This window comes from Toxotes jaculatrix, chromosome 8 (assembly GCF_017976425.1).
Source record: "Toxotes jaculatrix isolate fToxJac2 chromosome 8, fToxJac2.pri, whole genome shotgun sequence".
Classification (NCBI taxonomy): Eukaryota; Metazoa; Chordata; class Actinopteri; family Toxotidae; genus Toxotes; species Toxotes jaculatrix.
In genome coordinates this window covers 10,075,561-10,089,485 of record NC_054401.1, presented here as the reverse complement: position 1 = coordinate 10,089,485, position 13,925 = coordinate 10,075,561, and the positions used below count along the sequence as shown (strand labels likewise).

The following is a 13,925-nucleotide window of genomic DNA, read 5'->3' as shown; positions in this document are numbered from 1 at the left end:
GCAGTGGTTTGCACTGTCTCCTCACAGCGATTCGAGTGAGCCGGCCGGAGTTCTTCTGTGTGGAGTCTGCATGTTCTCCCCGTGTTTGCGTGGGTTCCCTCCGGGTTCTCCTTCTTCCTCCCATAGTCCAGAGACATGCAGATTAGGTTAATTGGCGGCTCTAAATTGCCCATAGGTGTGAACGTGAACGCGGATGGTTGTCTCTGTAAGTCATCCCAGTGATAGACTGGTGACCAGTTCAGGGTGTACCCCGCCTCTCATCCAATGTCAGCTGGGATTGGCTCCAGCCCCCTGCCCCCAGCCTCCTAACTCAAGAGGATAAGCGGGATGGATGATAACGGATGAAACACACATCAGGCCTGTCTACTGTAAAAACTGAAAGTAACCATAACTAAGCTTTTCCAGAGGGTGGCAGTTTTTGAATCTCGTGCTTCTTTTGTTGTAATTCCCAATTTTAACCACAAGGTGGCGCCATTAGACAGTAAAGATGTCACGTCTCTGTAAGAGCAACTTACGTACTTAAGCTTGAGCACTCTGAGTTGGTGGTGGAGGTGGTGGGCAAGACCCATTTACTTTCACTCAGACACTGCGATCTGTCAGTGAGGTAGTTTTGAAGCTGGCTACCTAAAAGGCAAAGCCCCAATTTGATTAATTGCTTTGTGTTAAAGCTTCACTCTGGCACTTCCGTTCCCAGAGCACAGCTAAAATCTTCCTTTGTTTAGCGTCAGCTCACTGCATCCTTCACCTCAGCTATGCCACAATAAGTCCTGACATGCCTGATAGGGTGTGTGTCCCTGCTCTGTGTTGGTTTGCAGACCAAATAAACTCACGCTTTTCTTTCTCCCCCCCCCCCCCCCCCCCCCCCCGACACAGATACACTGTCATAGTTCTGGTTGTGAAAACAGAAAGTATAAGTGAAAAATAAATTACACAAAAATAGTTTCATGAAGTTGCGACTTCCAGCGAACTGTGGATGTCATTGTGAGGGTAGAGTATGACTGGCCAGGGTTAGTGTGAGGCTTAAGGTGAGTCAGTGGCAAGACATGAACACGTGGTGGCACTGTGGCATAAAATCATGTATCAGTCAAAACTCTGAACAGACAGCTCCCTAATTTCTGAGCAGCACTCTACAGTCTGTCAGATCTTCAAAATAAATGACCTTAAACCCTGGTGATCCTGCAACAGCAGATTTTCATTTTAAATACATATTTATCACGTTCAAACCCACAGTAGATGCAAAACTTACAAATTAAACACAAATTTCCTGGAGTTAAAGAGAATTGTGTAAAATTTTGCTGCAAGCAATAGTTGCAGTATTTCTATTTGACACAATGATGCAGCCATTTTAAACATGATATGACTGTGTTTGGCTATTTTGTTCAATGTAAAGTACAATAGGCCAGTAAAGAGTGGAAATAACCAAAATGTTGTTGTGATGATGATGTTGAAGTAGCTTAAATGTTGTTAGAAACTTTTAAGCTACTTCACAAGACATTTCAATGGGAAAATATTGGTTTTAAATGGCCATTACTTGTGTTTGCTGGGGATTTTTGTTGTTCCCTATTGTTCCCTATTGTTCCCTATTGTATTCCATATTGTTAAAGGAAGATATAAATTGGCTTTTAAGTACACAGTTAAACAAATCTTTGTTTAAATTCTCATTCAGCTCATCATTTCATGTAAAAAGACCTCAAGTCCTTGAGCGCTTGTTCATAAGTTCTGTAGGGGTCTTAAAATAAAAACTGGAAATTTTAAGCTGAATGAACTTGACAGGAGTTGTTTGACATTTTTATTTAAATTAAAATATGGGCCCAGGCTGCAGAATATGTGTCTCTGCAGTATCTTGTATTCACAGAGAGATACTGTGAATACAACTTCCTCTCTCTCTCTCTCTCTCTCTCTCTCTCTCTCTCTCTCTCTCTCTCTCTCTCTCTCTCTTTCTGTACTTTCTGTGTATCTGTGTTTGCTCTTTGCACATGTCTTATAATTTGATTTCCTCACTCAGGACCGGTCACTGGAGGAGATGCTGCACGATCAGTTTCCCTGACAACGGCTCGTGGGATACAGATGGGATGCTGGGACAAAGAGGTGTAATTTCATAAAAAAAAAAAAAAAAGAAGTGTGTTGTTGCAAGCACTTCAGGCACTGAACCTGAACATCCTCTCTTGCTCTCTCTCTGTTACTTCCTTTTTTCTTTCCTGTAGTTGGGGGAGAGATTTAATGAAATAGTTGTAATTCCGACTAAGTGTGTTGCACATTTTTTGATGTAAGTGCTGTGTTACAACAGATTTCCGGTACCTTTTTTTCCACTGATACCAGAAAAAAATCAGCCCATTGATGAATCAAATGCATTATGATGACTTACCTCTGCTTGAAGAGCTTAAGAAATGTGGGGTTTATCTCACGATAAAAAAAAAAAAAAAAAAAAAACGGATACAGAGGCTCTGCAAAAATGAACAGAAGTGATGAGTCTGCGAGTGAACCCGCCCACAAGCAGGTTTGTAGGTGCTGAGGTTTTATGTCAGTATGTACAGACAGAACCTGTTGTGTGTGATATTCAAGGTCACGTGTCAATTGGGTCAGTCATGGTTTGGTTTGGTTTTGAACTCTGATCACCTTTTAGAAACACATCTTTACTTCTTCCTGTTTTCATTATACTGATTATTTCCATAAACCGACTTGTTTCCTATCATGCATGACAAATTCTGATACAGTGTGACTGCTTCATAATGGGCCACAGAGATGAGTTCACACAAGTTAAAACAGGCTTTATCGCTGTGCATTGTTAAAAATAGTTTATCTTTCATGAGGTCAGATGCTTTTTTAAACCTAAAACTGGAATGAAGGAATCACTGTTGATCATCAAAACAGGAACATAAATAATCAATGTGCATTTAGTTTTGATGTCAACACCAAATCTCCACTTTCCATTAATTTGATTGAGAAATTGCTGCAAGCAGATATTAGCTTTATTTATGTTTAACACTCCTTAAACTACAGTGTACAAATGTGAGATTAAACTCTAGAACAGCTCAGAAGGCTTGGCTATGCCATCAGCTGAAACAGAGTGAGCTGGTACTTGATGCCAAGTTAAGACAGTGATTTTGATTAGTCTGATTAGTGACCCAAACTCATAATTACTCCATTATTCATTTCTGCATAATCAGTAGCCGTCTTTATATAATGCTGACCAGGGGCCCTGTGGGACATAGAGGTCACGGAGGTGGTTTTATTTTCAGTAATAGGCAATTTAAGAAAAAAAAAAAAAAAAAAGATCAGATTTCATGGATTTTTATTTTGATGTTTGGTCAAAATTTTCTGGGAGTGGGAACAGTATTTCTCATTCACCTCAGTATTTCTAAAATTCTTCCTGGCCAAGCTCTGACATTCTTTCACATCTTTAAGTTTCTCACTTAAAGCTGTACATATGGGCGAGAGAATCTCTGTTTAATGCATTTGGCCTCCATTTAAAACTGTCAATGAAAATCAAATAAATTTGTAAAAATATGAACCCAACCTGCTCACCAGGTGGATTTAAAAATGATCCCAGACCTCGCATTTTTTTTTTTCCTAGAGAACTTGTCAAATTCCAGACTGGGATTTAGGCGGGCTGTGAAGATTAGACATAGCTGATGAAGAATTAAGAGGGCTCCCCATTTGTTTGCCACCCACTGAGCCGGTCTCATGATTTCTGCATGACCAAGCTTTGTATCTGAGCTCCGCGCACATTGCCTTTTGTTCCCGCGCCCCCGGTGGGCAGCCGACGGGGCCAGCAGCAGCACAGAGACTCCTTTCACCGGCTACCGTTTGTTCTCCATCGCTGCTCCGTTGTGTACGCTCGCCCGAGCACGTCTCCCCGCCCGTGTTCGGAAACGCATCTGCGCCGCTGCCACCGACATTACGGCAGTGAGGAAACGCCGAAATGACTCGAGTACACTGGAAATTGCTACACGTTTCCAAGCATGTATGAGTAAGTGAGAACCGAAGGCGGTGAAACGTGCCGCTTAACTTGTACCACTTTTCTTTAAAAGCTCACAGGGGTGGGGAGGACCGAACATTTGTAGTAGCAAACAGGTCTGGACACGGCTCTTTAACTGGATAAACCGGTAAATAAACTTTTTTTTTTATTCATCATGTCGATTCATTCATGCGGGTTGTCACTGTAAAATAAATGTTGTCATTAGTTAATTTGGGCCGAATTCCTTATCTGTTGTGTCATTGTCATACTGTTTGAACAAAAGTATTATAAAGCATGTTTGAACTAAAATCCGGTCCATTAGAGCAGCATCAACTGCCGCTCCATCACACCATGTGGATAATTCTAGTCTGTGCAGCCCACTGAGGTGATGTTTTATGTCTGTATTGATTAGAACAAGCAAAGCGACAGTAATTTCATTTGAAGAGATGGAGTTACATCACTTTTCTCCTTTGATTTCATAATTAGTGAGAGCAGAAGAGGAGGGTGAATAGGGAGGCGGAAGGAGGGGTTTACTTTTATCTTGGGCACCGACTGACTCCGGTTGAGCACAGTGAGTGCAGAAAAGTACTTCGGCTGTTTGGCCCGCAGAGTCCTCTAGGTCCGCTAGGTCTTTGGAATATAGCCCTTACTGGTATAATCTGTACGAAACAGTAAAAGTTTGTATTATAAGCCACAGGATTCGTTTTAGTATTTTAAAGCTGAAGATATATTCAAGATGAATAATCTAATGAATGTTTGCTACAGGGTGATCACATATGCTTCCTGTGTTCGTTTATTTGCAGGTTTTTCTGCTGCCTGTCTGCACAGAGAGGTGTTTCCATAAGAAATAGGAAGAAGCTCAGTATAAGAAGCCTCAGTTTGTGATCTGAAGAGTCCCTGTGGTTTTCCTCTCAATATCTTCTAACAGACAGCAAGCAAAGATGGAGCGGATGCAGGATGAGAAGGTAAATAAACCTCTTTACTTATACTTCAGTGTGTGTAGCTGGTTTTATGTTGAGATTTGTTATTCTTTTTAAACTTAGAATAATTTTCAACCATTAAACCCTGCACATATGATATTGTTGCACTTTTTTTTTTTGTAGATTTCTGTAATTTCTTGTCAGATGTAAACGTACTTGCTTTAGTGTCGGTTATAATTCCCAGTGCTTCCAGAGGAAGAGTGTCAGCCTGGTTTTTGCCATTGTTTGTTTTACTCTGAGCCTGTTCTTTTTTTTTTTGAGCCAGCACCTCCCAGTGAATAAGAGGTTGTATAGACGGGCAATTCGGTATTTTTCCTTTCTGGCAAGAGCAGAAACTGGGGATGTGGGATGATAACTTCAGGACGTGACTAAAAGGGAAAGAGGAGGACACAGGGCTGTTGGGTGGCAAGTCTGAACTTGAGTGTGCTTTAGTTCCTTGCTTTTATTTGTGTGTTGCGTTGAGAGGTGGGATGAGGGAATAGTAAAATGACAAAGAAAGGAAAAAGAGAAGCAAGGCTGGTCAACTTGCTTCTAGTGATAACATGCAACATGAGTTAGTGAGTTAGTTTAATTAATCAAATGGGGAGCGTTAAATTTGAAGACAAAAATTTGCTGCTGTCTCTGGACGAGCAGTGCAGTTGCAAACCTTCCTTGTGGTTTGTGTTTTGAAATATGTTGCATGCAGTTGCTTCATTTTCATGGTTATTACTTCAGATTTTCACATCAACCATGTTACCCACCACTCTCAATATGAACATGCACTGCAAAAAGACCTGTACAAAATGTTTGCACAAAATGATCATAAGTAAGTAAACATTTGTTAAGTAAATATTTTTTCACATGTACTTTAGTGAAGAGAAAATCATTGTAAAAGGATGACTGCAAAGTTCAGGTACATGATAAAGAGATACGAGAAAGGGACAGGGAAAGAAGAAGGAAAAAAATATTTATAAAAAGTGGGAATGAGAAATATTAAATAAGTGAGAGAGATGTGAAGACAATTTCAAAATAACATAAATGTGGAAGTTAAGCATTGAAGAGAGAAGGCAGGCGTCAGTCCAGCATCACTCCTCTAAAAATTTTATGGGATGATGAAATATTGAAATCTCAACACTGATGAAATACTGCATCTGCATGTGGTTTGGAATTATTTATTCATTTTTCCGTATAATGATTTAGTATTATAGATAAAAATGAAATAAACATTAGCACAGAGAATGACCAAATTACAACAGTGTAGCAGAGCAGCTAAGGTTTAACGTTCATTCTTGACAGTGGAGAAAGCAGTTAAGAAAACAATCTCACCACAAGGTCCATTTAGCAGTTGTCAGTCATATCACATGATTTTCATGAGCAGGAAGTTTGTCATCAAAGTGTATTAGTTCAGAATGTTTATATTTTCTGAGCACTTTAAGCTCAGCTCAGTAAGTTTGATTTGTCACTATTTACATTACTGTTTACATTTATCGGCAGGTAATCAATAATTAGGTGTGGCTACAGAGAGTGCTGAGTGGCACATTGTAAAATGTATCTGGAGATCTTGAGCGTCATGTGCTCGGTTGCTGTTTGACAAGTAACCTACACAACACACACAAATGTACTAAAATGAACACATGCCTGAGTAACCACATGCCTCACAACATGTCGATACAACATCTGAGTCAGCCACATCATGGTCATAACATACATAATGCTCCTTACTCAGCCTGCCACTCCCAAATTAGAGACTCTGTTGTTACAAGAGGATGACTTAACAACGCTGTTGTGTTGTCTGAATCTTACTCAACACCAGCATGTCCCTGCAGATGCATCTGACATGTCTGTTTTACATGCTCACACATATGCACACACACCACGTGCAGTTTTTTTCCTAATCTAAACTCCCTGTAAGATAAGATGGTGCTACGCCCTTTATTCCCTTTTTAGGCTATGTGAGGTAATCTTGTGGCCAGCACTACAATTAATCTGTTCTTATTTTAAAATAACACATTTAACGTTAATTTGATTGGCGTAAGTAAACACTGTATTTCCTCCTCCCTCCTCCCTATCAGTTTATCATGTATGCAGCATTTCCTGTTTCCAGACCAAAGACATTCAAGCTGCTCTCTGTCTGTCACAAATGTAACACCAGTGCGTTCAGCTTGTTCTTGGCCGTCATATCCCTCAGTGAAATGTGAATGCAAATGTCGCTCGATTACAACTACCCCGATCTCTCTCTAGTAAGACTTAGAAATATTCTTTGTTATCAGTCCGCTGTCGTTATTTCAAATAATTTGTCATTTCTTCATGTGTGCAGTTTTATTCTGCACATTTTATGGTAACTTCACCAGCACCTGATACAAGCACCCACGAATACCACATGCTTAAAACACATTTTTATTGGTTTTGTTGTTAATAAGGAACCTTAAGTTCCCTGTTGAAAGTCAGTAAATCAGAGCAAATGAAAGAACAGACCGTGAGATTCCTGAGAGGGAGACTCTTTGAACTGCCCTGTTCATTTTAAAATCCAGTTCATATTGAGGCAGTCTGTGACAGATGAACACGCTGTTTCATGACGTTTGAGGAATTTGGTATTTTATCTGTGCAGATAGTGATATCATGTACGGTAAAGCTCACTGTGGGACAAAGCTCACTGTGCCTGTCTTTGTACATGTTTGTTGCTAGAAGAGGCTGTGATTACAAATTGTACAAAACAATGTATTAATTTGCTGGTGGATGTTTCGTTGTTGTTGCATGGTCGAGTTAGTGCTGAAACAGCAGCAGATTTTGAAAATAGATGGATTAAACTAGATGTTTAGAATGGATTTCCTTTCATTAATGAGGCTGTTTGGAAATTAGCCCCTAACCCTAACCGCTCTGGATTCAAATAAAAGCCTTTGCAAAAGTTCTTAGAAAATGTAGGCATTATAGTAAATATAACTCAAAATGAAACTTTGATTGGGGATGTCCATTTTTGGCATGAAGCCCCACATAGTAGACTGGGAACCCTAATTCAGACTAATTACTCTGTTCAGTTCTGCTTGATTGGATACTTTACATATTGCAAATTTCAGTCCCCTGCCATGCAAGGGATTAATGTCAGGTGTATCAGCTTGTTATTATGAGCTAAACCCACTTTAATTCCGAAACCAGCGGGAAAAAACACTGACAATAGGATTGTGTTTTATTCTCTTAAGGTGTGTTTAGCTACTTAGCTGAGAAATTCCTCAGAGCGGCGAAAATCATGGAGCCTATGTAGAGTTGTAGTAATACCTATCGTTCACAGCACGGCTGCGAGCCTCGGCTCTCTAATGCAGCAGACTGAAATCAGGAAAGGAGAGCAGATGTAGAAAGGCTCATTGTGTGTATTTACCAGTGTCACTATAAACAACAGGAGCTTTGTAGAGCCAGGAACAGGCCATGTCCGCCACACTGACTGAGGGGATGATTGTACATGAGCTGCATCCACTCATTGTTTTAATCTGTCATATCTCTCTGTTGTTTTCCCCCTCAACAGCCGAAGAAGACGATTACCGCTTACCTTCTCTACTGTGTTTCAACAGCAGTCATTGGCTCGCTGCAGTTTGGTTACAACACTGGGGTCATCAATGCACCAGAGCAGGTGTGTGTTTATGTGTGTGTTTTTCTGGATGTGTTATTGTTTTCTCACCACACAGCTAGTTGAATTCTGGTAATGGATGCCTAATGTTGCCATGAGACAGCCATTGAGGGAGTAGGCATAATTGCTGGATTAATAATTGATGCAATACCACATCTTCTCTCATTTTCTCATATTACAGTGATGCACAGTTAAAAACTTTTTTTAGTAGGTCTGTTCTGACCTAAACAGAGTTGTGGTGCCATACATTTTGTGTTGCTGCAATAAACCAGTGCTAACAGCTTTACTGCCCCCATGTGGATATGTCAAAAACTCAAGCACAAGCCCTGCCACAAGACAAATGCTTTCTTAAAAGCTTCCGCCTTGAACCTTTTTTAACCATTTGTTTCTGTGGTGTGACAGAAATTGCGTGGGTTTTTCTACAATGTGTCTTCGGAACGGTACGGAGAACCTTTCAGCCAAGGAACAATCACCATGGTGTGGAGTTTCTCTGTGGCCATCTTCAGTGTGGGAGGCATGATCGGGTCCTTCTCTGTCGGAGCTATGGTCAACAAATTTGGCAGGTGAGAACAAAAGGAATAGATAGATTGATTGAGAAAATAATCTGTTGCAGCCTAATTTCCTTATGTACACCATTGAGAGACATACTTTTTACAGTTGCTTTTTTATCTCTTTACTGTCACTAACTATGTGTCCTGCCTTCTTTCTGCCTTGTCGCTCATCACCAGGCGTAAGTCCATGCTGCTGTCCAATGTCCTTGCTATCATTGGGGGTGGTCTGATGGGACTGTCGACCCTGAGTCGATCTTTTGAGATGGTCATTTTCGGCCGGTTGGTCATCGGTGTGTTCTGCGGTCTGTGCACGGGACTGACACCCATGTACGTGGGGGAGATCTCTCCCACTGCGGTCCGAGGAGCTTTCGGCACCCTGCACCAGCTGGGTGTAGTTATTGGCATCCTGGTGGCACAGGTAATGGGTTGTGATATGGTGGTTATATAATGGATGCTTTTTATAAAAGATTTTGAAAAAGTAACATCAGTTACATGGACTAAATATATCAGTTTGCTAGAAGAATTTTATCACTCTTTTCCATTTTCCAGCTTCAGACACTACTCTGATAAAGATGATACCACTGAAATTGTTACTGAAATTTAGTTCATCTTTGCACTCTCAAAGTTATAACAGAAGAATTTCATGTAACAGATATAAACTGACTTAAATACATCTGCTATAAACACTTCATCCTCCTGTTGTGTTTCATCTCCTGTGTTTTTTAGATCTTTGGTCTGGAGTTTCTGCTGGGCTCAGATGATTTGTGGCCTGTGCTGCTGGCTCTGACTGCCCTGCCTGCCGTGTTGCAGAGCATCATGTTGCCCTTCTGCCCTGAAAGCCCCCGCTACCTGCTCATTGTCCTCAACCAGGAGGAGGAGGCAAGAAAAGGTCAGTTTGGAGACAGTTTACACTCTGCCAACAACCTGGAAACATCAGGCTTTAATGAGACTGAATCTAGACTGACTCATGGATTTTTAATGCTCTGTGGATTGAAGCATGTCCTGTAGATGAGGTGGCCTTGTGAGTTATTAAAATTTCAGCATGTTGCATGATGTTCCAAAACCCTTGCAGCCTCTTTTTACTTGACATTATATTTGCATAATAATGTCCTGACTTACGCTCGGTGCATCCGTCTCTTCTCCTCCTTGTAGCACTGGTGCGCCTGCGTGGCTGCGAAGATGTGGACGACGATATTCAAGAGATGAAGGAAGAAGGGAATAAGATGGCTATGGAAAAGAAAGTGACCATCCCCGAACTCTTCCGCTCCCCAAAATACCGCCAACCAATCATTATCGCCATTGTCCTCCAGCTCTCTCAGCAGCTGTCTGGCATCAACGCTGTGAGTAGACATCATGTCTTATAGTGGAGCCGAGTTGTAAGGATATAATTATCAAACGTCAGTCTATGTGAAGTGAGGGGGGCAATCTTTAAACTCAAACATAAATCTTTAAAGAAGCATTCACTGAAATGATACGAATGTTTCTGACAAGCACATGACAAGAGCTGCCTCTTGGCTCCAGGCAATGTTAGATTGAGTGGAATAATTTAAGCCTCTGAGGGTCAATGGAGAGAGACATGCACAGTGGTATTGAGTAGATATTTTGTTAATAAGGTCATGTAACCAGGCTGACTAAATGTGTTGACGGTTGCTGCATCAGACCTGACAATCACAGTAAAGCTGCCCGCAGCCTGCGGCTAAAGGCTGCAACATTGAATCATCGATCGAACCCTGACAGACGCATTAACACTCATGACCTCTATCACTCACTAGAAGAGTAGCTGGTACAATTTTCCAAAATGCAACTTGTATAGATTTGTGCTTTGTAACTATTCCTAAAGTTAAAGCTGCAGTAAGAATATGTAACTGTTTGATAACACATTCATCTTATCAACTTTAGAAACTGGTAATATGTCATTGTTGTGTTTAAAACTTTGAATGCAGGTTAGTAACTCTTTCTCTCCTTTCAGGTATTTTATTACTCTACAGGCATATTCAAAAATGCTGGTGTAACTCAACCCATCTACGCTACTATTGGAGCTGGAGTCGTCAACACTGTGTTTACTGTTGTCTCTGTAAGTGTCTGACTACCTTGTCTGTGTCTCAGAATATGGTATGTTTGATATTTAGTGGATTATTAATCAATCCCTTTTTTTTGTCCGGACCAGCTCTTCCTAGTTGAAAGGGCGGGGCGAAGGACGTTGCACCTTATTGGGCTGGCTGGAATGGCCATTTGTGCCCTCATTATGACAATCTCACTCTCTTTAGGGGTAAGTGCCCATTGCTAGATTCTTCAAGTCCTGTGAGCTTTTGGCCTACAGAATTAAAATGTCTCCCTTATGCTCCTTTATTATATTGCTGATTTCTCTCTGTTTCTCTCTCTGAGCAGAAGACCCAGCCGTCTCTAAGCTACCTGGCTATTGTGGCTGTGTTCGGCTTTGTTGCCAGTTTCGAGATGGGTCCTGGTCCCATTCCCTGGTTCATTGTGGCTGAGCTCTTCTCCCAGGGGCCCAGACCTGCTGCCATGGCTGTCTCTGGTTTCTCCAACTGGACCGCCAACTTCCTGGTGGGGCTAGGTTTCCCTAAACTGGAGGTATGGTTAAATTTACTACACCTTAATCTTCTTCATGAGGAAGTCTTGCAGTTCATCCAATAACAAACATCTTTCTAATCTTCTCTCAGGAACTTTGCGGCGCATATGTCTTCATCATCTTCACGGTCCTCCTCATTCTGTTTTTCATCTTCACATACCTGCGAGTGCCTGAAACCAGAGGAAGAACCTTTGACGACATTGCTCAGGGATTTGCTGCCAGTGCGGGGAAACCGCCCCACTCCCCGGTGCCTGAAGCGGTGGTCGTCGGCCTGCCAGACAGCAAAGAGCCTGCGCCCATGTCCCCGACAGAAAAGGTTCCCATGGTGGATCTTCCCATAGAGAAACCATGAGCATCTTTTGAGAAAAGAAGGAAGGTACAATGCAGACAAACAAGTTCCAACCACATCAATATTCTGAGGAGTAAGAGCAGCCAGAGTGTGTTTAGAAAAAACAGCTCTGTATTAATGCAGTAATACATTTTTAGTTTTTTAATGTATGTTTTCAGTGTGCCTTTCTTAATTTATATGTTTTTTTAAAGATTCTCTGGTTACAGATGCTAAAACAATTGACCGAATTCTCTGTAATCCTACTTTTAAACGTGGGCCAAACTTAACTGAATTGCCAGTACTTAATTTTTGTTGACATTCCCAGTGCCAGTTCCGTGCATATTGATCAATGTGAGAGGATCAACATATGTTAAGTGTTGAGTCTCAGCTACCCCCAGTATTAAAAGGTTGTAGGATTTGGGTGGGGGGTTACGAATTGAGGTCAAGCCTGAAAAGCCGGTTTTTGAGCACAGTAGTTTGACCCAAAAAAGACTGACTTGGTGTCCTCTCTGCTTGCCTGATGTGCCTCACTGCCATGAGATGGGAGCCATGTTGACTTGAGTAGACAGAAAAAACATGGAGGAGGTGCTGTAGCTATCCCTCTCTTCTTCAGGTGCACAAAAGGTTAAATTAAATATATTTAAACACCTTTAAGTATGAAATGTATTATAACCTTATTTGGGAGTAGACCATATTTGTATTTATGTATGTTGTTTGAAGTCGGGAGTGTTTGTGCTGATAAAGAAGTAACTCAAGTAAATTGGTGGTGCTTACATCACATGTGTTGTATGTATGAGAATGAGGTGTAGTCTATCACTGCCAAGTCTTAACAGAGTCTCTGTTTTACCATTTCACTATAGGGTACAACCATGGATGACAGAAAAATTGTTGTAGTGCCATTACAAAGTGCATTATAACAGTTGGGTACAAAAACTCAGGTGGCAGTTTGTGTTATTGTACATGGCTTCTGACTGTTACAGCAAAAAAATTTTATTCATCACTGTACTTGAACCTTTTTTGTCATTTGTTTGTAACTACAAGCTACTGCATCACAGGTCATGAAATAAAATATCTTATAATCTCCTAAACAGTGTTACATCAAATCAAATGTGCTTATCAGAGGGTTAGGGTTAGTAGGATGCACTGGAACACATTTAAGTCTACTGATAATTACAGAACAACACATATCTCAGTCTAAACAAGACATCAGTCATGTGACATGGTTATACTGAATAAAAACACTAGATGAATTGTATTTATTTCTACAGTTTACGCACAAAAAATGTCTTCTCATATGTATTTGTGTCCAATTGTCTGAAATTGTGTGTATATATTGTAGAATTTGTAGTTACATGATCAGCTTTTACAGCACAGTATACATGCTTATAAATGTTGTGCCAATGTTTGTACAGTTGCACCTTCTCTTGGATGTGCGCACTGTCATAAAGAAACACTTTTCAGCATGTGAGCTTTTCAGTGTTTGGTTTGCACTTTGGCCGTCTGACTACTTTCTAATGATTGTTTTGTTTATGTGTCGATCTCTGTTACATGTAAATACACTTGTATGTGTTCAGATATGTGCGGTTGTGGTTGTGTTACTGTGTTTGTTTTTCATAATCCTGTTGAATCCACTGATTTTTCTTTCCCTCTGGAAATACTGTTACTATGGTGAATGCCACAAGGTTGCTTTGCAGTTCTCCACATTATGCACATCTTTAATATGTATATTTTGCTCTTTTGTTGTTTTTGTGTGTGTGTGTGTGTGTGTGTGTGTGTGTGTGTGTGTGTGTGTGTGTGTGTGTGTGTGTGTGTGTGTTTTTTGTGAGAAAACAGAAATGAGAAGTGATGACAGTTGAGTGTGTGTGGGAGTCAGATAAGAGGTGACCTTTACTGTTTCTCTATGTAGTAATATTAGTGACA

At 40.8% G+C, this 13,925-nt stretch overlaps 1 protein-coding gene across 5 annotated transcripts; it reads left to right on the top strand.

The window, feature by feature from the left end:
* The first annotated feature begins 3,956 nt into the window (after positions 1-3,956).
* On the top strand, positions 3,957-13,578 carry slc2a3b (solute carrier family 2 member 3b). Of its 5 annotated transcripts, none has more exons than XM_041044232.1 (11): positions 3,957-4,106; positions 4,762-4,923; positions 8,435-8,539; positions 8,939-9,099; positions 9,265-9,505; positions 9,814-9,976; positions 10,240-10,427; positions 11,057-11,161; positions 11,255-11,356; positions 11,476-11,679; positions 11,769-13,578. In XM_041044232.1, exons 2-11 carry the CDS (start codon positions 4,900-4,902, stop codon positions 12,027-12,029), a joined length of 1,554 nt encoding a protein of 517 aa, XP_040900166.1. In that variant the 5' UTR covers positions 3,957-4,106; positions 4,762-4,899; the 3' UTR covers positions 12,030-13,578. The 5 variants fall into 5 exon arrangements, with proteins under 5 accessions (XP_040900166.1, XP_040900167.1, XP_040900168.1 ...); XM_041044233.1 differs by lacking the exon at positions 3,957-4,106 and adding an exon at positions 4,521-4,619; XM_041044234.1 differs by lacking the exon at positions 3,957-4,106 and adding an exon at positions 4,532-4,610.
* The last annotated feature ends 347 nt before the right edge of the window (positions 13,579-13,925 follow it).